Below are 25,160 nucleotides of genomic sequence, written 5' to 3' on the forward strand. Positions count from 1 at the left end.
AAAATTGGAACAAACATTGTAAGATCAAAGTAATGAAAGACACAAAATAAATAAGACCGAAACTCAGCAAAACCTTTTCAAATATGTATAATGATCCAGGGATATCTAGGTCTAGGAAGGAGATTGTACACGTGCATGCCTTTTTTCAGAGATTGACAGAGAAACAATTCTGTTCACTAAACAAAGATACACAGCTGGTAACAGTAGCTGGTCAACCTCATATAGGCTTAGAAGTTAAGCAGGGTTGGAAGACCGCCGAGGAATTCCAGGGCTGTAGGCTATGCTGGGAAATTGAAAAACATCCTAGAGAAAGCAGTTGCAAACCTCTTTTTATTCTTGCCAAGAAAACCCCAGTATTTTATCCAGACAGTCATCAATAGGCAAGCTCAGCTTGAAGGCATCTTCATTTTTAGTCTATATTGTTCCAAACAATAATCCAAGATGAAAAGTATACATGAGATACTATTATCAAGTGTGACAATAGATTACATGAGAAAGATAAAGAGCAGCTGGAAAATATGTGCATTTCCTAAGCAATTAAGAAAAAATAATTAAGTTACAACTACGTATTTAAGCCAGTTTGGTGAGAGCCAGTTTGGTATAGTGGTTAAGTCACCAGGCTAGATGCTAGGAGACCATGAGTTCTAGTCCCGGCTTAGGCACAAAGCCAGCTGGGTGACCTTGGGCCAGTCCCTCTCTCTCAGCCCTAGGAAGCAGGCAATGGTAAACCACTTCTGAAAAACCTTGCCAAGAAAACTGCAGGGACTAATCCAGGCAGTCACCAGGCATCAACAACTGACTTGAAAACACACAGAACTAGAGATTGGTATGGAAGATAGAACTGGACCATATGCAATGTCATACCAATCAACTTCTGCTACTGCCACTGAGTTTCTCTTCTTCTCATCCCCTTTACCTAAACTGGATACTGAGATGATCAGAGGATTTTCAGGTCCAAAACTGAAGGGCGTTATTAGTTGTACCCATTCCACTGATGGAAGGAGACCATCCATTAGCATGAAGAAAGACCAGCATTTCTGCAGCTATCGTTAAAATACTAAAAACATAATGTCTTCTTTATTTCGCCATTCCTAAAGAAAAATAAGAGGCATACAGCAGAAGTAGACATGCATCTCCCAAAGGAGATACCGAAGAAATCTAAATCATGCTGAGGAAGTGATCAAGAAATCAAATCATTCACAGCCTAACAAAACCTCACAGTTGCCCTACATAAAACTGAAAATGCCACAGGAATAGAAACTAATTAATATTCCATAAACACCATCACTTTTTTGGGAAAGCAGGAAGAAAGCAATACCAAGGAACCTCACTTAATCACATTTTTTTTTTAGTCTTTGAGGTTTCTTATTAAAAACTACACATTAGGTGATAAGCAGGCTACTATTAAACAGGAAAGAAAAATATGAAGAAACAGAAATTTGTTAGTAGCTAGCAACTAGCACTTCTTCACTGAAACTACAGTGTTAATCCACATATAACAAGAAGCTTATGTATGAAAAGTCCAATTTCATAGAGGACACAAAGACCAAATGAAAGACCAAGGCCAAAGAAGCTTGCTCTCAACTGCTGTTATACAGTATATTTGTGATTCTAGAATTATCTGATCAAGATTTTTCAAGGACTCAGTGAGCATTTTTATACTTGAGTAGTATTTTTCAAGTAAGAATAGGATATAATTGATATACTGTATCAATTAAATTTAAATTCCTGAAATATTAAAATGATATGCATATTAGAGCAATAACATGCAATTAAGTAATTCAGTAAGGAATGTCAATTGGATCAGAACACAGTTCAAATTCAATGCAAATATAGAATTGTTTTTATAATAAATCTATAAGAGCGATCACATTTTAATAAATTTTTGGTTGATTAAACATCAACCTTTCAATTGGTTAAATAACAATATATATATTGCTACATATTTTACTAGTAGCAAAATTAAAGCTTTCCTGAGATGTTTAACAGGTGAGAGAAAGAGCATGCCCATGAAGAAGCAGAATACTGTCAGTGGCTTGAAATTAGTACCTCTTGCCATTCAGAGGAATGAAACCTAAAGTAAATTTTTGTCCACTGAATGGATTTGCTGCTAGCCTCTTCTTCAGATTGAAGGGTCTGTGGCTGATTATTAGAATCACTACAGTGGGATGATTAGATAAGAATGAATTAGCTTCATCTTGCATACCACCTTGGAGAGTACTGGAAAAGGAAGGAATGCAAAGACAGTCCTTTAAACTGTGGTGCTACCAGTGAATTGATCCCTCTGCTCTATGAACTTGGAATTTGGAGCAGAAGCTTCATCTGTCTTGTCATTATCAACCACAGGTCAACAGAAGTGTGCCGCCATCTTGTGGATAATCTCCAGATGCAGGAGCCTATCTCCCTGTGACAGGTGTTGGCAACTCAGTCTGCTGGGATGCTCAGAGGCCCTTTTATGTATGAGGAATGGTTAAGGGAAGTTGGCATAGTTTAGCTTTCAAAAGAGAAAACTGAAATGAGTTGTGATAATAGTATACAAATATTCAGAAGGCAGTCATATGTGAGAAGAAGCAGACCTGTTTTCTATTGAAACAGCACAGAACAAGGACTAAAGGGTTTAAATTAAGAGAAAGGAGATTCAGGCCAAGTATCAGAAATAATTTCTTGACAATGAGAGCTGTTAAGCAGTGGAATACTCTGCTTAGAACAGCTGCAAACTCCATCTTGCTGGTGGCCTTTAAATGGGAATGTCTGTCTGCTAGGATTGGTTTAATGGAATTTTGTACTGAGCAGCCAGTTGTACCAGATAACATATAAGGTCTCTTCCAGTCCATTCTTTCTATGACTACCTGTAGTGCCACCATGGAAGACTGGCAAGAAGATAGTGGTGTGGATCTCTTTTTCTCCTTGGCACATTATAAGATCTAGCCAACTGAGGCAATACATGTGTGACATGTAATTAACAAGCTTTGTGAATTACATCACTAGATTGTAAATAACTCTCTCCTGTGAATCTCTTGTCTGTATTCTTACCTGTAACAATTAAGATAACTAGAGGACAACAAAAGTCCCCTAATCTAACACCTGCTGAGAGGAGGGGGAACAAGGGCTACAGACTGGAAACAATGTTTCCCATAAAAATATTCTTAGCGAAGGTTCATTTATCTGGGTTCCCAGTTATTGATCAAAGAGGTCATCATCAAACCATCTGCTAAGGGCAGACCATCTGCTAAGGACCCTGTCTTGCCTAAAAATATCTCTGGCAGAGATCCAATATCAGAAGTTATGACCAAGTCACTGATAAGATGTACTGCCAAGTCATCTCCAGATGTTATTGCTTACATTCCTTGTCTCTTAAGGAAAATATAAATAGATGGCAAAAGCCCCCAGACAGTTTGATCCTCAGCATAATCTAAAACCCTGGGAAGAAAAAAAGCTGCATAATCAGAGGCTGGTTGCAGGGTTTTCCGGTAAGATGAAGAAATGGGAATAGGTATTGCTTTCTTTGTAAACTCTTTTAATATTATTCAATAAAATCCTTTTTGCCATTTAACTTTGGTCTGAGCTTACTGTCTGAGAGTCCTAAAGAACCTGCTGTCTTCCTGCTGCCACTGGATGGCAACGTATTATTTGGGGTATTATTTAATAAGGGCTCTTAAAAGAGTATGTATCTAAATATATATCATATATCACATATATCAATTTTGTGACAGATTTCTTATAATGCTAAAAAGGCTATCAGGGTTTAATTTCTCCACTAAGTGGGGATTATGAGACCGCTTTTCCTAGCAGCAGCTCTACTATGCCTTTAGTTGCATATTTACTGAAGTAATTGTTAATAATTGTTGGTGAAAAGCTGCAGTTAAAAAAGGAATACTATTCTAGTACGACACCACGTTCTTAATTATTTATTGCATACTGTAAAAACAAAGACATAGGCTAAACAATATATAATATAAAAAAAACAATGAAATGAATATTACATCAATTATTACATATTTCAAAGTGGTACTGACTTCTTAGCAACTATAACAATTATAATATGTTCACATTATAAGTTTACTATTAATAACCTGTGAAGAGCTTCATCTCGCAGGAAACACCATAGAAACTTAATGAAAATCAGAACAATGAATGATTAAATATTATCAAAGTTCAATATCTATCTTATTTATACTTTCCCACTGCATGAATGAAGTGGAATAAATGAAGCCAAGGATAATAATAGTGGCTTTAAGGATATTAACATGCCCCATATAAGATTCTAGAAGATACTCCCATGATTCTTGGCAACAAGGATGGGCAAGGGAGAGCCTGAACACAGATACCCAAATACACAGACACACACACACTATTCAGATAATACACTTGCATGCATTTGTGGCTTCTGCTTTAATGATATTATTGTTTATTATTGTGATATGACATTCATGTCCTATAGGGTTAATATTTATCAGTTACAAAGACAACTAGTAGGAATATACTGTAAATATATCAAAACCTGGCTTTGCCTTTGAAGACATATCTAGAGAAACCTCAGTGATGTATAAAAAATTTTAATAGAAAAGAATTATTCTATAAACATTCTTACTCTTCAGATATTTGAGCACATAGCTTTATTTCAGTTTTGCTTTTCTACCTGAATCATACTGGGTTCTACAGTGACTCGGATGTCTGTAGGTATATAAGCGAAAATAGGATAGCAAACACTGTGGCATTCCTGAACTTCTTTTCAGTATAATTCACATCTTGGCTAAAGTAACAACTGAAAATCCATCTGCTCCTATTTCAGTCAAAAGGATACAATATTGGAAATAGAAGAACGTTCCAATTAGCTTTAAAAAATTAATAAAATGTACAAAAACAAACACATTCAAGTAGAATGATGAACAAGCACTTCTAAGATCAAAGCATCATGCACTACCAAATATAATAAAGGCTGATTAGAAGGTAGGGAGTATCCTCCACACATACACACTTCCCAGAACAGCCTAGGATTTCATCTATGTACATTTTACATTGAATTTATTTTCAAGTTCCTAGAAATTATCAGTACATCAATAGAGCCATGCAACAGCATTTGTCAGAACATTTGGCAAAAAACAAATGCTCTTATTGAATAACTTAGTGTAACTGTTTCTCACTCTACTCTACCTTACACAGTAGTTGTGAGAATAAAATTGGTTAAGTAATGTTGCTTTGTGCTTCTGGAGAAGCATCTGTATCTGTAGCTAAGTTGTCTTCTTTGAATAAATATGTAGCTTGAAAATGAAGAGGCTTAGCAAACTCAGATTTTCTGGATAATATTAGTCACATGCCCTATGCAATTTGATTTTTTTAAAAAATATTCTAATAAACAGTCCTTGCCAATCATACTGTAAAGCATCTAATTGATCTAACTGATCTAGGTTCCAATATGCTACGCACAATAATGCTATTTATATTCCAATAGAAATGGAAGACTATGTTTTCCTTAAGCACTACACTAAAATCCCTTTGTAAAGTTCTACTGTATTTTAATTAAGCCGTTAGTTTAACAGTTGTTTTTTTTTTTTTTTTTTTTGTCTGCGCTCAGTCATGGCTGACCCTGCAGTGACTGCTTTTGGACAAGTCCTTTGCAGTTTTCAAGGCAACTGTTTTCGGAAGTGGTTTGCCAGAGCCTCCTTCCTAGGGCAGAGCCCAGCTGGCGAGCGCAGGAGGCGGGGTTTTCCGTTGCTTAGCGCCCTTTTCGGGCGCACGCGGTTTTTCGCGCTTACCGGCAACTACTCCCCACTCCTTTTTTTGCAAGGCACCGCGCCAGCATTTTTCCTCCCACCGGAGTGAGAGTCCCCATTTATCTACTCACGTAAGTTTTCGAACTATTGGGTTGACAGGAACTGGGGGGAGGAAACAGGAGCTCACCCTGTTTAACGCGAAGGCTGGACTCGAACCGCCGAAGCGTCAGCCATTTCTGGCCGGCAACTTTCGGCGTCATTAAGCCGCTGCGCCACCGCGTCCCCTAACAGTTGTTATCAAAGTATATTATCAAATGTCCCTCAAGGCATATATCTCCTTGAGATCTTAAATGCTTAGTATTCATTTTAAAATCTTTCTGTTGGGCAAAGAGTACCTTTCTTTTCAGTAAAACACAATTCTGTTTTAGATTAAAACAGGCAAAAATCATATTCAAGATTACAAAGTTAATTTAGCATGACGGGGCATCCACACAATCAATTCACTAACACATTGCTACAACAAGGCTTGTAAAGTAATTGCTTAAAAGATTTATCTGAAACATCAGCAAGAAAGAAGGAACTGAATTATCTATTTCAGATAAACGAGTTCCCCTTGAATTCCCTTTTATATATTTTCTTATCAAATATTTACTTTATAGTTCACATCTTGTACTGACATATATTTTTATATACATTTATTATCAAATGTATACCTGCATACTCCCAGAAAGCCATCCCATGGTGGTTTATGATACGACAATAAATACTATTAATAAAAGATAAAAGAATAAAACAAAAATATTTAATATCTAGACTAGCCATCATACAAATCATAAAAGTGCAAAATTAGGAAGGCACATACTCCTCCATCATGCTTCCTTAGCAGACTGTCAGGGTGACCAAAATTGTCTCCATGCTATGTCCAGTGTGAAATAGATCTAAATAATCATTCAGAAGTACCCGAAGTTGCTCAGCCACCACCACCTGTTGAATCACTTTGGATGAATATGGTAGGTTTGAAACTCTTAAAAAAGGAACTGACATTGTTCTCCACCCCCCCACCCCCCAAACAGGAAGGATGGCAACTGAGAGAGGGAAGCATCAATAACAGTACATACTGTAATATTCCCATAATAGATGTCTCCCAGCTAGAAGTAGCTGAGATGGAACAGGGTCCAATGGACAAGTATCTTTAAGGAGAACTGACAAAACCTGATCCAACAAAACTGGACAAGCCAATGTGCTGCTTTACTCTGCACTTTTCTCATTATTGGTCTCTTCAATCAATTTGCAAATAAGAATGACTTTTTCTTAATAACATTTTTACTAGAGATTTACATAGTTAAAAGCTAATACAGAATTAGAAACAATATAGAAACAAAAAAGGAAAAGAAAGAGAACAAGAGAAAGAAAAAAAGAATATAAAAAGTGACTCCCCCCTCCGAACAAGTATAAGCATTCACAATAACTTAACACCTTCTTTAATATTACAGAAATAAAAGCCATCTTCCCATTTCTCATCACTAAACAATAACTAAAATATAAAAAGATTCATCAAACAGTCTTACTCAGCAAAAGCAGTAAAAGTACTAGTAGTAATAACCTATATGCTTTAATCTTAGACAAATCTATTTTGCATTTTGACTTATAACTTTTTCTAACAAGTAAGACATAAAAGAATTATCCCCATAGGTATAAAGAATATCAATAATAGTAGCATATATATTTTAAATTAGATCCAATAGGTCCCTTTTACATTCTAACCCATACGTTTCTCTAACAAGTAGGAGGTAAAAGATTTATCCCCATATGAAAAAATCTTTGCATCATCTTGCAATCCTGGTTAAAAAAAAAAAATCCAATAATAATAACCCCAAATCAAAATTTATACAATTTAACCCTGGTCAAATAAACCCACTTTGAACTCCATTTTCTTCTTCTTAAGAGGCTAATCTTCAGTTGTTTCTTCAAATAAAGTTCCACGTAGTGATTTCTTGTAATTTTCTCCCTGTCTGTTTTGAGTAGTGACTCAGAGATTTAGTACTTCCTTTCTGTGAATCCAAAATAAGATAACTCTCCTGATTTATAATCAGAATATCCCTTTTAATTGTTAAAACATCAGCCAGCATAGTTTATATATTCATTACAACTTTTTTCTCCATGTCATTGTTGTTGTCAAATATTTTTACCTACATTTTCAAATCGACAACATCTTTTTCCATATCTTCCACATCTCTTTTATAATCTGGCAATTCTTTACAGTCCATTTCAAAATCCCTATTCAAATCATCCTGAATTCTGTTTTATCCAGTAGCATCTTTTCTTCTCCTATAAGCTGTATCAGATCCAATTTTAAAAATAAGTCCTGAACACACTGCTCCCATACAGATTTAAATTCTTCTGTAGTAAAACAATGTTCCTCCATTATGTTAGGAAGTATTTTTTCCTTTAATTACTCTCTGGTTCCCTCTGATTAACTTCAAAGCCCAGTCCTATCTTTTGTTTATTTTCAGAGCCAAAACTTTCCCATAATAAGTTTTCTTACAGTTAATTCCAAAATCATCTGCTGTATTTTTATAAAATTTAAAACAGTCCATAAAAAACCCTATTCTTTCAAATCCATCTAGCCCCTTAACTGTTCACAGCCAACATTCTTAACTTCCTTTTGCTGTATTCTGAAAGTTATTTTTTTCTTTTTAATCTTTAAATTTATTTAAATCTTCTTTCTCCCAGGATAGAAGGAAATTCTCCCGATGTACAGCAACTTGCCTTTCAGAAGGGTTTCAATTTCCAAGTAAATTGTTAATAAGTAATTTCCAATGTTAATTAAAAGAGGAAGTGAAAGCAAATCTAATGTCTCTTTAGAGGCTCCAAATTGTGGCTTGGGCTTGATGTTTGCCACAACTCCCTGCTGGAGATCGCTAAATTGTGATCTCTTCACAGGGTTCCAGTCATCATCTTCGCTGGAGATGGTTCTGAAGAGCTGGACTTTTTGCTGGCTTCTCTTAACTGCTACGGTCGTCAGCTCCGCGAAAACAGAGCCATCTTCAATCCACCATTACTCCCACGGAAGTTGCAAGAATGAATTTTTCTGACAATTTGCTGTTAAGTACAAAAAAAGTTTCCACAACCCTAATGGGCTGCATCTACCCTCACACCATTTGGAACAGCTCCTTCGGGTGATTTCTTGCAAACACAATGATGGACAAGGGAAAACAAAACAAAACAAAACAAAACAAACTCCACTCTCAGAGTATCATAGGCATTCCAGTGTGCTCTGAGTTCAATCATTTTCACTTTTGTATCATTGCCACCAGCACTCTAGATGTCTGCCTGATCATTTCATAGCCTGCGCTTCAGTAAACGAAGGAAAACTATGAGACTGGTATGCAGGCAGAGGTTACTCAGCAGCCCAAAGGTCTATCTCCTGAGATAAGTGGACATTCTAATCCATCACCATCATCAAATTCTGGTGCCACATCAAAGTGACTCAAAGGAAATTCTGGAAATCCTGCAGATTCAGATGCTGCCACAGGAACACTGTCACAATTGGCCTTGAATCCCTGCAGGTAGTAAAATCCCCATGACAAAGGAGTCGCTGCTGCCTCCTCCAGCTGTGGTACAATCAACTCAGTGTAGAAAACTAAATCTAGGATATATCCTACTTGGTGTGTGTGTGTGTGTGTGTGTGTGTGTGTGTGTGTGTGTGAATACTGTATATACATATTGACAGGCCCACTGAACTCATGATGGTCATGAAGTCCTGAGACAATTCTGAAAGACTGGGTTTGGCATGGATGTTGAAGTCCCCAAGCAACAGCAACCTGGGGGTCTCTCAGCACCAAATCCAAAATCAATCCCTCTAACTGCTGGGCAGCAGAACACTGCCAGAGAGTGAGAAGTGACAGCAAGAGATTTAGATAATGCACAGTAATGTTTAATCAACTAAAACGACTTTTATTTTTACAGTGAATAATAAATAATTTGTGCCTGTCTTCAGAATAAAATGTTATCTCATTCCACTTACATGCAGATATGTTTTCTAATAATATCCTCAAGTAGTCTTACAGAACTTACTTTTAATTCTATTTTATTTTTATTCATTTAGCTTTTTTCTCCTCGACTAATATCTAAATAAATTAACACCTAAGTTCTTTAATTTATCCCTTTTAGGTTATTTCTATTCTTAATCATTTTACCTAATTATTCTGCTTTGTTACATTAAAGATGGGCATGGGGGAGGGGGGAAGGTTCCAGGCTAATTTACTGTCCTGAACTACCATTCCTTTCTAAACCACTCTCCGAAAAGTCAGCACCTGGACCACCCTCTTCAGCACTCTTGTTCCGTTACTCCTTTTCTTGGCATCCCACTCTTTCACCAGTCTGTTCACTTGCCCATCATTCCTTCCCTCTCCCAGTGCTTGTTCTGCTTTCTGGGGTTGGAAACTGCTTGTAGTCATCACACACCACTTGTTCTGTAGATCTTCTCCTAGTTCTGATGTCTTCTGCTACTCTTCTTTCCTTCAGCATCTTCTGTTGCCTTCCTTTCTTGACAGACTACACTCTCTACTAGACCTAGAAAGCCCCCCCCACTCTGGCTGTCAAACCTGGCCCCTTTTAAGCCCTGCATGAGATGACGTAAGTGTCACCCAGTTAGGATCTTTCTTTCTAGGATCTTGTGGCAGCAGGCAAAAGAAAAACAAAACCTAACTTTCAAACTCTGAAGAACCCAAAAAATAATCTCAGCCACTGCAGCTGAGTTGCATATATATACATGCATATATATATATAGATATGCATGCATATATATACGTGTGTGTGTGTGTATATGCATGTGTGTGTATGTGTATGTGTGTGTATATATGCGCATATATATATGCATGCATGCACGCATGCAAGCACACACACATGCATACATACATACATGCATGCCAACAAAATCCCTGTTCTGTTGTGGTCACCCAACTGCAGTTACACATATTCAGATCCCCTGATCTTCCTGACTTGGTCCTGGGAAGATGAATGAAATCCTCTGCAACGGTTGCAACACTTAGAATAAAGAGTGTAGATTGCTTTCTGTTAAATTAGCTTATTGGTATTTTCCTTGGAATACTTTTTGTAACATCAGCTAGATGATTGATTCACTGTAACTTTAATAGTAAATTATTTCCCCTGGAAATTTTCTATAAACGATTTGCAAATATTCTCATTCAAACTAAATTACACAGGTGATGCCTCAATGTTGCAATAGCACTGCTTTTGCATTTTGATTATGTGCCATCATGTCAGTGCCAACTCTTAGAGACACATAGACAGATTTTCTCCATGACAATCTGTCCCTAACCTGTGCTTTTGCATTATGTGAGTTTTTTTAGCCTCTTTGAGCAACTTTAAGTAGTGCTACAGTATATGTATATATCCAATGTTTGTGTATATATCTCTACATTGCAAGGAAACATTTTCAATCTGTATCTTTTCAGTAAAAGAAGTATTTTTTCTTCTTCACTAGATTCTTCAAAAAGAAAAAAAGTTAATACTTGTGCAATCTTGAGTAAGGATAATGTTTTATATCTCAGTGTTAACCATAAAACATAATCTATTACATTACCTCATTAGCTGTGTTGTGAGTCCCAACAATTCTGATAAAAGATGCTGGTTGTCTGTCAAAAGTTATTAGTTGCCAGGATCTACAAAAGAAAGAAGAGGAACAAAGAAAATTAGAATAAATGCACACTACATTACACTTTTTTTTAATTCTTGGAGAATTTTTTCTATAGTGAGTTAACACATTCTTTCATTAGTATGCGTATTTATTTTTATCTGTCCAATGCTTGGATTACTTTTCTGGGAGAGACGCAAACTGTATAATAAATAAAATCAGTAAAGCACATCATTTCTGGTCAAAAGGAAAGAACACAAAATTCAAAAGAGCTATGCAACTATATCCGTGTAAGTGGATATAAGTGTATTTTCTGAAAATGAAATACAAAACCAATGTAAAAGAAATACTGTAACATTTGAACAAAACCAAATCACTTTACGCACATGGAATTGGTCTTCCTCTAAAGTCAGGTTTCACAAGTGAAAGTAACTGTAATGGTGGCAGTTTGCCACATTCTGTTGGTGCTAGTTTCACTTTTAAACAAAATAAAAGAATAAGTGAATGAAAGAAGAACAAGGATTTCTACACTTCTAATAACTGTTCAGAAGAGGAACAGTAATTTTAGGAGGTACAACTTTTCTTATCCCACATAAAGGTACCTGTTGAAATGTCCTTTTCTATATAACTGCTAAAAATGGAAGAAATCTGATTTCTTAAATTGAGCTTGGTCATTCTGGAGATAAATATGGATCAATAATAAGCAGGATCTATGTTACATAGTTCTAAAAAAGCACCTGGCTTTTGAAAAGGTTTCATACAGAAATGATAATTATGACAAAGAGGTGAGGTTATATTATCCCTGTGGGCTTCAAACCTAGGATTTTCTGCATTCCTCCTCCTCTGCTATTTTAGAAAGAAACTGTGTTTTTTCTAAATTGCAATTCTGTGTGTTCTCCACACCAAACCACAACTGGGTTTGCACATCACATTAAATCGAAACCAACTGTGTTTATGGCTTAACATAGTATGTGAATTCCATTAACAAAAAGGATGCAATGATTCATATTGAAGGAATCAGCAGTGTGGAACTTGCTGTACCTGAAGGACCTAACAAAGTGATTTGTAAACTATTGCAGTCTAGCAATTTATGGTGCTGGAAAAGGTTCCTGACCATGCCTTTGCCAAGAGTAATTTTTGGCACCTCTTTCTTCTCTCAAGAAGGAAAGAGAAACAAGATTTGAGTATTTCTTATAAACAGCAGACCATCATTACATTGGATTAATACATAATCAGATTATCTTTTTCCCTGAAATCAATTTGAAGATAAAATTACAAAACTTGTGCTTAATAGATATAATATAATTAAAGAAATGATAAAAAGACAGCTAATGCAATTTGATGAATTTTTGAAGGAGGTTAAAATTTGGGTAGTATTTCAAAGGCATTCAAAAGAAACTTACTACTAAATAGCAAAACGAAAAGGAAAGAAAATTAAAACCTAGGAACTGCAATACAGTCGGTTCTAGATTGTTTGTACATTTATAGCAAGATTTGAGCTGGAATATTGTATAATAAAAAGCTATAAGAAACAGTTTATCTGATCTAGGCAAACCTTTTATTACATTATCACATAGTTATTCTTTTAATTCCAGTGGGCTTCACTAGTTCTCATTAGAGGCTTTGCCTTAGCAGAAAATAATTCCACTTCTATAAATTCTGCACATCTTTTTTATTTGTTTCAGATCTCCATGCCGTACACTATAGGTTTTCGAAGCATTCCCAAACCATTAGGAATGAGTGCAGAGGGTTTGGAGATTTAAGCAGTTACAGGGAGGAATTGCTCTACTCTATGCAAAATCACACATGAATACAATCCAGCAACATTTGTATCTTTCTAATGCCATCTATATTAGTTCTAACATAACTTTAATAGTGTTGTTAGTTTATTAAACCAAAACTTTAGCAGACTTGCTAGAAAGCATCTAGCTGGATAAAAAAGGCTTAACCACACTGGATTGGATACAGTCATACATAGAGCAGACATGTAAGTTCCTTATGTCCTATTGATTTCAATGCATCCAGTCTACTATTTGACTAAATTAATTCCAATTTACTGGGTTTGGCACTTTTTTTGGGGGGGTGCCCTCAAGTCAGTGTTGATCCCTGGTAACTGCCTGGACTAGACCCTGCAGTTTTCTTGGCAAGTTTTTTTGGAATGTCTGCTACCTAGAGCTGAGAGAGAGTGACTGGTCCAAGGTCACCCACCTGGCTTTGTGCCTAAGACAGGACTAGAACTCATAATCTCCCAGTTTCTAGCCTAATGCCTAGATGTGACACCACACTGGCTCTCATTACCATTTTTTATTTTTTGTGTTCTTTTCTCTTGGGGCAGGAAACTATAAAAGCAGCTATAACTAGAGCCCAATTTAAAAAGCAGCTTTCTGATATGGCACCTGCCACAACATTATTTTCCTGTAGTTGAAATCTGTGCTGATCACAAATGGGGTGTGGGGGCGGGGAGAGGACTTCTGTAGAACATTTGTAGACAAGAATACATTCATGCTCTTTTGCACGCCTATGACCACTGACATTTTAAAGATTAAAGAGAGGATAACCTCTCTTAGCAAATACTGGGACTTCTACTATATTATTTACCAAAGATTGGAATGCAGTGGAACAGAATCAATTTGCATATGAAAACTTCTGCATATGCAGGCATTGGCATTATGCCCACTTAGCTGGATACTGCAAGAACTATGGCTCCTAAAATGCCAAAGCACAAAGATGTACTTCTCATAAAAAGCACTCAGAGGAGCACGGAAGTTTCTCCAAATTCTGACTGAGCCTCTTCTATCACTGGAAGATAGTAGGAGCCATATATTCTGACTAAGAAGGCTGTGTGGACCATAATTAATTTGGGATAAAAGACATTTTTCAGTCAACCAACTCCAGAAGATTAATTCTTAACTACAGCTTGTCAACTTTATACTATCTAGGTAATTAAAAATTCAACAGTGAAGGATTAAAATTTTAATTGTCTACCTTTTAGTCAGTCAGTTAAATCTGAGCAAGTTTTTATATTTCCAATATTGTCATTCTAGTGTACTTTTCTGGGGGGAAATACTGATATACAAATTAGCAAAATATAAATATTTATGCAATAAGAAGGAAAATGTGTTCATCCAAGGACTATTTAAAAGAAACTATTTTAAAATCAGCTTGGAGAGATACAAGTTTATCTTTCAAGGTGGCATGTAAAAATAATCAAGGGGGCACCTGAACTACTAAAAATAAATGATATTCAGAGATTATTTGATTCCTGGTGTTGTGAACTAAAGTTTTTCCATTGTCTATGTAAAAAAACCAAAACTGAAGTTAGGGTATGTAAGATATTAATATTTACTTGCTGGCAACACAGAATGAGAAAGTGTATGAAATACATGCATGCTGTGTCCATTAAATCTTTTCATTTACAAACTGAATTGTAAGATTGAATTGAAATTATTTACAAATGAACAAAACCCCACTATACAATGTTTATGCTCTGTAAAACTCAACATCCCTTCACATCAATAATTCTTCTCTGTGGTACTCTGTTCCAGAAATAGCCATTAACAATTAAAAACTGTTGATGGGTTTAGTAAAACAGCAATGGATGATAGACTATTTTCTCTACCACAAAAGGTACAGAGAAAATATAGATGAAGATGTTATCCAAAAAATCAAAAACATATATCTTCTGGGATTTATGAACCTCCATACTCATACTTATAAAAACCAAAAGTTTATAATTGGGGAAATCAATACTTTCGTTTGAGGCTTACATTTTGATGACAAGACCAGCAACCAAGAGCCTATAGTTGGGCTGATATGAGGGTCCTCAACCTGAAAGGCAACACTGTATGATGCAGAACCAGCAGAAGTCCCCTGGTGCCTCAGCTTCATCTTTTAAAAGAAATTAGCCTTGTTATAGCCCTAGGGTATGTTATTTAATCCTCCATATTTCACCTCAGCCATCCCTCCCAACTCTCTTGTTCTGCTTGAGTCCCCCAAGGAGAGCTATAATTGTTGATTAGCATTCCAAAGTCATGCTTGCATCCTGTGAGCCCGTCATATTTAATTACATTTTAACTATATTCGTCTTCAATAATAGCCTGAACATAATTTAGATAATTATCTCTTGCGTTCTCTTTCTCAGAATCTGTCTGTCTCAGAGCTCCTTGAAATGAATATTGCTTTCTCTGCTCAAACACATAAACAGACTCTTGGGCCAAGTACTTTCATCTTTCAAACAGCAACAGCTGTCACTAAGAAATTCCATGGCTCTGTACATCCAGTCAATTCAAAGTGCAATCTTCATGCTTTCTGCTGTTTTGTTTTGGAGGCAGAAAAGAACACAATTATCAAGGATAGAAGTTGCCTATAAAAGTTTTTTCCTTAAAACTTTAAATGTTTTTGGCATTTAAATACTTGACTGATCAGCTAGTAAAGTGATTAAAGTATTGGTCCTGGATTAGAAAGACCAAGCTCAAATCCTCACAGAATGATGGGATTCATTGGATGACTCTGAGCCAGTCATTCTCTCTCAATCAAATTACCTTATAGAATTGATGTTAGGGAGATCTTGAGTTCCCAGAGAAAATGCCAGGATATAAATGCAATGAATTAGTAACATTTGCTTTTCAATTTTTCCTGAAGTTTCTCTTCAGATAAAGCAAGGTTAAAGTAATAAAACAATCAACCACTATCTGTAATAATAATTACAATTTAACAGGATGCTATTGAAATTGCCTTTTTTGTATTAACATCGTATTCATATTAATAAGCCATAAGCATGAAAGTAGGAAAAGAATTCTGGTAGACAAATACTATATCAATCTACTTCAACTTCATGGTTCTTGACGATGAAGCAATGACATCTATAGAGAAGCTGTGTAGCCCAGTGTGGAACACATGTTTTTCATGCATAAGATCTTATGTTCAATCTTGGATATTTCCAGGTAAAAATCCTTTAAGTAAACAGTGTTGAAAAATACTTATTCCTAAAACCTTGGAAGACAATAGATGGGTCAATGATGGTGACATAACATAACCATATGTTCAGACTAATATTATTTAATATAGCAATCTCTTTAAAATTTACAGAAACTCCAGGAACATATAAAAGAGTTAGCAATTCGATGTTCTTCTCAGCATGCTGCCTAGAAAACATGAATAAAGAAGAGATCTCTGTTTCCCATTTTCTTCTTTAAGAGTTTCTGCCTATTTGCAGGATAGGTGATTCCAAATGTTTGGAAAGCAAACTCATCCCTTACAATGTATTTATTTATAGCATCAATCTTTGTTATAGCTCTGTTAAGTATGAAGTAGCAGCAAGGTATCAAATAATCCGATACAGAGAGAAATAGATCTGTTTCATACAATGTCAGCAAATGTTAGGATGGATGAAAGATGAACAGAAGACCTTCTGTACTACTTTTGGCTACAGTGATTCTGCCCTAGTTATAGCTTCCATACGATATTCCACAAGCAGTCTTCTGCTTACACAACCAGATGTTGTCTTTTGTTTCTCCTCTTGCACAGATGCCAGGTCTGCTCTTGAGAATCCTTTAATTCTCTGGAGCAGGTTTGGTAGGGCATGAGATGAATGGAGGGGGCTGCAGCTGGGGATGGGAGAGAACAAAATGTGACCTTCTGATGAAATACCCAATGAAGAAATGATATTGTTCCAGTTTTTTTAAAAAAAAAATGTTTCCACATTGCTGAGATATATTAAATTAATGGAATTCAAAATGTGTCCTGAATTTTCTTTTTTAAAGTGGCATCTTTATTTTTTATTAGAAGCTAAGTTGAAGTATGTACTATGAAATTCCAAAATGCTAAAGTACTAGTGAGGAAGAAACTTAAGCATTTCTTTTTGTCCAGCGAACTTTTTGCAACATTTTTATTATACTAGTTTATCATGCATCATTTGATAAAGAAATACTCCTTTGCTATGGAGTACAATACTTCATACTATGCTACAATACTTCTGATAATTCTAGAATAGATACTCAGGAGGCATAAAGAAAACAGAAACATTTGACCAGACAAGCTAAATATTCAAGGCTTTTTTATGTTTGGTAATTGGGTCAAATTAACATCCTATTCATTTCAGCTGCTAAATTCAACACACAACCATTAAAAAATACAGCAGTTTCAAAGCATGGAGGGGAGGAGATAAATAACTTGCCTTTGAAATACCACAAGGGAAGGGCCTTTAAGACCATGAAATATAGAGCTTAAACTTATCTATGGTAATTGCAATGGATAACTATTTTACCATTTCATCTTTGAGACTGCAAAATGCCATCTAATAATGCATATTGAATGTATCTATATACAGTAGACTCTTCAGTGAAATTGGACAAAATCAATGTAATTTCATATCCTAATTAAAAGATCAAAATAAATAAACTATGAAAAGTTCATAAAGTGTTCTGAAAAAAGTAACATTATTTATACAGCTATCTTGGACCAAAATTTCTAGTTTTTAAAGGAAAGAATGTTTAGCTCTGAAATAGCTCAAAAAGTTTAATAGACCAAAAATCATGGCATTCCAATAAACGTTGCTTCTTCTGTCTGGGCCAAAGAAACAACTTTAGCAAAACACTACAAATAATGAAATAGCATTTAGCTTCTCCAATCTAATTTATTTTAATACATTTATATTTAAGGCATTGTCTATGTTTCAACTAGTCAAACACTGTAAGAAATTGATTTACTTAAAATGAAAGCCATAAAAAATATCTGAAGTATCTACCCACCCTGTTTATTATACAACTGTGAAGTACTGTTTAGTGAGATGTTAATCTTGCATGTCTCTAGAAAATGAATCTGCTAAGGCCTTATATTCTTGCTTTTACACATTTCAGATTTACAGCCCAGAAAGCTTCTACAATATAACATTTGCATACAGCATTAAAGTTTGCAGCATCTCACAAAAATAAGTCCAATAGTTCTCTGCCCCAAAGACTTACAATCAGAGAATTGGAAAAAAGAACTGAGAAATGGGTAAACAAACAGCTACAATTTATTCTTAATTGTGAATTGCAACAAGGAGGTAACAAAGTGTTCATGGAAAAAAGATGAGTTTGGGGATAAGCCCAATGTTGTGATACTCAACAGGCAAAGTAACTTTTCTTTCAAACCTCCACAGCTAAATAGAGCCAACCAGCTCTCTGACCAAAGAGTGGCAAAGCGTGATTCCCCATACGTCCTGCTGCAGCTCCCACGGCTTTTTGCCACGGGCCTTGCTGGCAAGGGCTGGCGGGAATTGGAATTCAGCAACATTGGGAGGATCAGATGCTGCCAACTCTGCTTTGGCCTCTTAGAGATAACTCTGATTTTGTCACCCTCATGCTTAGATGGCAAGGAAAACAGGAGCACATGTTGGGCCATCACCAAAGGCCCTATTTGTTCAGTCAAGTTTTGCAGTTTGACTTTTTCCAATGCTCACTCTGATTAAGTTGTTATCATAATATTATAGGCAGGAAATATTCTTACAGATTGCTTATATGATTCAGACTCTACTCATAAAATATCTACACACTAGAATGTGAAGCTATCATTTTATACTTCTAAAATTACAGGAACTACAATAATCAATAAGGGGATTTTTGTGTAAATCTGGAACAACATTTTATGCTCAGTGATTTATAATAGAAATAAATCAGGATTGACAATGCATATTTATTGCAACAGAAAATCTATCAAAAAGATTTAATGAAATCTGGATTGAACTCCTAACACTTTTATATAAAGTTCTTATCATATTTGAAAATACAGAAATAATGTTAGAATAGAGAACAACAGTTAAATTTGAAATAGAACAAAATGTGTAAAAAGTAGGGCAAAATCCAACTACTAAGCTTTTCTCTATCCACTGAAGGCTTTGCCAGCAGAATAGGATAGGATGCAGTTATCAGCTCCTGTGGTCCCTACAACTGCCAACATTTGCTGCTGAGGGACCTCAACTCTTCAGAACAGATTGCCGGAAAGATAAGAGGAAAACTAGTCAATTATGGTTATAATTTATACCAAGTAAGATTAACAGAACCAAATATTGTTATGTTTTGATCTTTGCCATCTTTTAGCTGTTAATTTTGACTTCTGAAGTTCACTGTAGCTTAGCCAAAATTTGATAATATATAATGTAGATATCAAATCCTAAAATATAGGTCAGCAATTCTTATATTTATTAATTTTGAAAGTAAACTTAATTCTCTGCCATGGGCACTTAGTTTAGGAAACTACATGAGTGTCATATACGCATAGATTTTGAAAAGATACGGACATCAAATACACAAATATAAATTCAGAGCTGCAAATGGTGTCTGAAGAGTCACTTTAATTGTTCCTTCACTTACCCCAATCCCATGAATATTTAATCTCATGCTACACATTCCCCCTTCAGACCCCGTTTTTGGGACTTCACTGTAAAAGTTAAGGACCACTGAAAAGAACCAGGCTCATTTCTGAGATAATTGTTTTCTCAGTTCAAATGATGAAAAACACTGGAAAACAACTGAAAAAAATGTGGCTGCACAAAAAGCTAAGATTATTATTTTTTCCTTACTGCCCATAGCTCTTCATATAACTCAACAAGTAAAAGACAATACTTATTATGTTGAGTTTATAAAACAAACAAACACAAGATCCAACAATTATCTAAAGAGATATCCTTTAAAAAGCAAAGTTTTCTTCAAGTCAAGCTCAGCATCTGGTTATTTTATGGTCACATTCATGTAACCTTCCTGACAGAATTCATAAGTGGTTTGCCATTGCCTTCTTCTGGGATATCATTTCAAGTTTGCAGTATAACTAACTGTCCTGGGATTTTCTAGTGATGTCCCATCCAAGTATTCACCACACTGGGATTTCCTAGTGGTGTCCCATCCACTAGGAAGTAAAGTATTCACTGAGCCCTACTGGTCTTAACCAGCGAAGATCAGTAAGATTTACTAAGTGTTGCCAACTGCTTTAGGCAATATCCATTAACAAAAAATAAAATATACAATTGAGACAAAATGAGTTGACTTCATTTTATATAAAATTACTCTGCCCATTTTAATTAGTTTCTCTTGCTTTTTGTCAAGTTGTATGCTAGTTATCAAAATTTCTTTCTTCTTCCTTTTTTTTTTTTTTGTCTTCTCTTGGGATGTTATTGCATGACTATAAACAGTCAAAGAAACTGCCTCTCATTATTGTTGACAATATCTAAATGATATGTCAAACCTCTAAGAGATACAGTAAATTGAACAATTATCACCAAACAAACAAAAAAGTCAAAAGATAAATAAGTACCCACATTTTACAAACATGAAAGAAATCAATTTGTTAAAAATTCTTTTATCTACCTACTTCCTAAGCCAAGCTTGAGAAACAAAGCCACTCAGTATGGTACACCTAACTGATATGAAACGTGGCTGAGTTACTTCCAAGAAAGCATGCTTCAAAGAGCACCTGATATCAACATGCTGCATGTTCTGCCACACTTAATCATAACATTTCATATTGACCCTGACGTTTAAAATACCTTCAAATTCTGATTTAAAGTCCTTATTAGTGTTAACATAAAATAACTCATATACATTTTAGCTGCGGTTAATGATTGAGAGGAAGAAATCCACATAAAAGGGAAAGAAAAGGAATTAGGGAAAGGTTGCACCAGCTGCAAGCCTTAATTGTACTTTCAGAGAAATAGGTTTGGAGCTATCATCATACTCTGGTAGAAGAACTTGTCTCCTTTACCTTGAAGAACCTCATTCAAAAGGTTTCTAAGCTGTAATCATTATGAACAGAGTTAATTTAGGGTGAGGTGGGAAAACTAAGTATCACTTGCCATTTATTTAGATAATAATGGTATTAGGATGAAAGTATGCAAGTTCAATATTTCTAAAATGTAAAATTCTAGAATGTAAAATTCAAAAGGGAAGAGGGGCTGTTAGAGATGGAAAAGAAAAAAACAGTGAATTGCAGTAAAATAATTCTCTCTCTATGTACATGTGTATAGATGTCTGTGTGTGTGTGAGAGAGAGAGAGAGAGATTGCTATATTTTAAATTATGAAATAGTTTCTCATGGGAAGCAGTGAAAGCCATATCATTAGAAACATATGAAGCTGGACTGACAATATAACTTTAGGAAATATACTATATGGAATAATCTCACAGTAACCCCACAGGGGAAAAACTGAAGACTTAATCATTCTTTTACTTCTTTGATTTCTATGATTCATGTATTTAATTTATACTGGTAAAAGCTTCTCTAGAATGAATCAATAGTTAATACTGTGCAATTTTAACTGCATTTTGTCAGATAGGTAATGTTAAAACACAAAACTTACATGAGCAGTTAGTATGAACTATGATTTTCAAGCTACAATCAATATGCTAATTGGGATATAAAATATTGCATAACAATGAACAATTTCAACTAAATGATTTTAAGAAGCTGTCACTTAATTGTTTGCTTCATTACTAAAAATTACAAAAGCTGTATGCAACAAAATGTAAACAGAAATCTGCCTGCCTGCTGTGCATTCTTTGGATAGGTCCCATTAATAAGACTCTTATGCAACCATTATATATAAAAGAGTGCACAAGAACATGCATGCTCTGGTTTGTTTGTAAAGACCTTGAGATGAAAGATGCCCTACTTGTAGCAAAATTGTTTGTTACTTTTATCAGGTTCTGTTACAGACATATTTTCATTCAGATGTCTCAGCAGTATTTGCAATCATTGTCTTTTCTCTCTAAAGAAGTCAATTATTTTTCACCCTGATATTGTGGAAGGAGAAAGCCAGTTTGGTGTAGTGGTTAAAACATCAAGCTAGAACTCAGGCATCCATGAGTTCTAGTCCTGCCTTAGGCACAAAGCCAGCTGGGTGGCCTTGGGCCAGTCCCCCTCTCTCAGCTCTAGGAAGGAGGCAGACAAACCACTTCCAAAAAAACCTTGCCAATAAAACTGCAGGGGCTAGTCCAGGCAGTCACCAGGAGTCAGCACTGACTTGAAGGCACAAACAAAACAAAACAAAACAAAACAAAACAAAACAAAAATTTGCAGAAGGAGTGGGGATGAACCCTAACAATAACTGCAATCGTGCATAAAGTTAAAATCGCTGTCTCCTGTATAAGACATAGCTGGGTGTTTGCACATAACACTGAACCATAAGTGATAGATTACACACATCACACCAGTCAAAAACAAACCAGCTATATTAAGAGTTAGTGTTAAATGCTTAATGACTGTATATGAAAACCAGGACAATGATTCTGTATTTTCCTAGGCTACAGTACCATCTCCTTTGTATGCACTGCCTCATGGGTAGCATCCTGCTTTTACAATCCTTCACTGTATTTGGTGTTACAAATTGGGTGAACTGAATTGGGTAATATATGATAAAGGCATGTTCTTATTGAAAACATACTTAAAAAGAAGCAGTATGTAGCAGTTACTCTTAAAGATCCCTTGAAAAACAGGTTAGACTTTAATCAATGAAATATAGGTGATTATTGTCTTCCTTTCAGAAAATGTTCCAATTCTCTCTTTCCCCTGCCCCATCTATTTTCTAGAATAAAATCAATGTCAGTTTCTCAGGGTTGAGTATATAGTTTGACAAGTTTGGTTAATACAGGAAAAATATTCTGAAGCATCTTGGTAAGCTTCTCCTCTTGCACTTAGAAGATTATTGCTTCACTTGGATTCCTTTCAAGTGTATTTTTCTACCTCTGAGGAAAGCTAGCAAGTCTAAGTGCATCTGTTGCTTGAGGCTTGATAAGCAGATTCTAGAATGATTCTTCTACTGACCTAGATGTGCTAAATAACATATATGTAATTGGACATTTCAGCACAAGCAGATTTGTCAGTTGTAAGCAGACTAATTATATATGGGGTTTCCTCTCTGTTTCTATATAAACACAGATCAAAATTCACTCCCTTCTAGCACTGAAGATATTACCTAGCCAGGTAATGAAACGTCTGCAAGAAAACAACCAAGCTCAGAGAACCCCGTGGATTCTACAACACAGATTTCACTGGGTGTAACAATGTAGATCCCTAAAGTAATATAGTACTAAGGACATGCTATTTTCCCACTGACTAACAAGCTTAGGGTGATTTTAATATTAAGGAGGCATGTAAAGCACATGCTGAAGTATCAGGTGACTTCAGCTACTCTCAGATTAACAGTATGCATGATAAAGTGATAATACTTCTAGACCTTCTAAACTTCTGGAAATAAACTACACTGAAATCTAACAATTGATATAATGAAAAACTGTCAATGAATGCACTGCATTTACATTTGATCTGAAAAGAAGCAATCTATTTAAAATGAATGCACTTGTAAACAGGGGAAGTTTTTTGTATGCTTTAGAGTTAATCTAGATCCCTGGCAACTGCCTGAGCTAGTCCCTGCAGTTTTCTTGGCAAGATTTTTGGAAGTGTCTTGCCATTGCCTTCTTCCTCAACACACAGTCTTCCGGTTTCTAGCCTGATGCCTTAACCACTACACCAAAGTGACTCTCAGAAAGTAAGCGGAACTCAAGCAGGAAGAATACCATTGCACTAATGTCCTTTTCTGGGCTTCTCAGTGGAATCCGGATTGGCTATTCTGGAACAGGACTCCACATTAAATTTTAGTTTGATCTTTCCCAGATCTTCTTATATTGTTAGGAAATGTTATATTCCATATCATACTTCAAAAAATGTGTCTTTTCTTTATGTTTACTTGGAATAAATTGATATGCCCTTATGGTATCTTGTTCGTTCTTAAGGAATTAAGTGACAACTTATCCAAAATTGCCTTTAAAATTTATAGTCAACCATCATTTACTATAATAAAACCAAACCTTTAAAATGTCGTTAAATTATATCCAAACTATTTTAAAAACACAATCACAGCTTGAAGGATGTTCTTTCTATGTATTGCCATTTAATCATGCAGCTCATTCATTCTTATCAAACATTACATTCTAACTCCCTTATCTCTTCAAATCATTTCTAGTCATTGTTACCAAAATGACAAAATTCACCAGACTAGAATTCCCAGAGAATCAGTAATATTGTTATTATTATTATTTCAATTTTATTCTGCCTTTCTGCCTAAAGGGGATAGGTAATTAATGATTTGGGTTTTCAGTACCCAAGCTGGGAAATGGTAGAACTGCTAAATTCTGTGAGTTAAAAAGAAAAATCAATTCTGATTCTTAAAATTTTGTCCTTTTCTGAATTTTTGGACTTTGTCAGCTTCTGTGAAAGTTCCACAGGACATTGCAAGTTGAAGCATTCCTGAAAACACAAAATGCCACTATTCTCAGCTTCAGAATAATCCAACCATAGTAATGGCTCATGAATTTTGTTTAGACGTCTAGAGCAAAATGCCCCATTTACTAACTCTACTTACTATACTGACAAGAATTCACAGAACTTTGTATTTTGATGAGAGAAAATAAGAGCTATGTAATAGTGAAAAAAACTGAAAGTATTCTTTGAAATCTTGAAACATGAATGTCTAATTCATAAACGGTACATGGCTAGTTAGACAAAAGAAGTGTATTGATATATGAAAAGTGAGATCTTTTTGTCTTTTTGTTTTACTAGCAACTTAAAGAGAGAAAATTATGTCCAGCAACATACATATTAATATACTATAATAAACTACATCTCCTTTCTTTGTATCATGAAAAAATCCATACTGTATAATATTCCATATCTTCCACAGCTTTACAGACTTGAAAGCTGAATGTTCAATGTCCTGATGGCCAAGCATATTGTCTATTGTTTCACTGATTTATAAGCAGG

At 35.4% G+C, this 25,160-nt stretch overlaps 1 protein-coding gene across 2 annotated transcripts in view; it reads right to left on the minus strand.

Moving 5' to 3' along the window:
* BTBD9 (BTB domain containing 9) overlaps window positions 1-25,160 on the minus strand; it is a 171,739-nt gene that overhangs the window by 12,308 nt on the left and 134,271 nt on the right. For both annotated transcript variants that reach the window (XM_088145395.1, XM_088145390.1), the window contains exon 10: window positions 11,323-11,401. In XM_088145395.1, coding sequence (XP_088001521.1) covers window positions 11,323-11,401 — 79 coding nt within the window. The remainder of the gene's footprint in view (window positions 1-11,322; window positions 11,402-25,160) is intronic.

Source organism: Python bivittatus, unplaced genomic scaffold (assembly GCF_059951505.1).
Source record: "Python bivittatus isolate LINGU-HERP-01145 unplaced genomic scaffold, Pbiv_v1 ctg000020_np1212, whole genome shotgun sequence".
NCBI lineage: Eukaryota > Metazoa > Chordata > Lepidosauria > Squamata > Pythonidae > Python > Python bivittatus.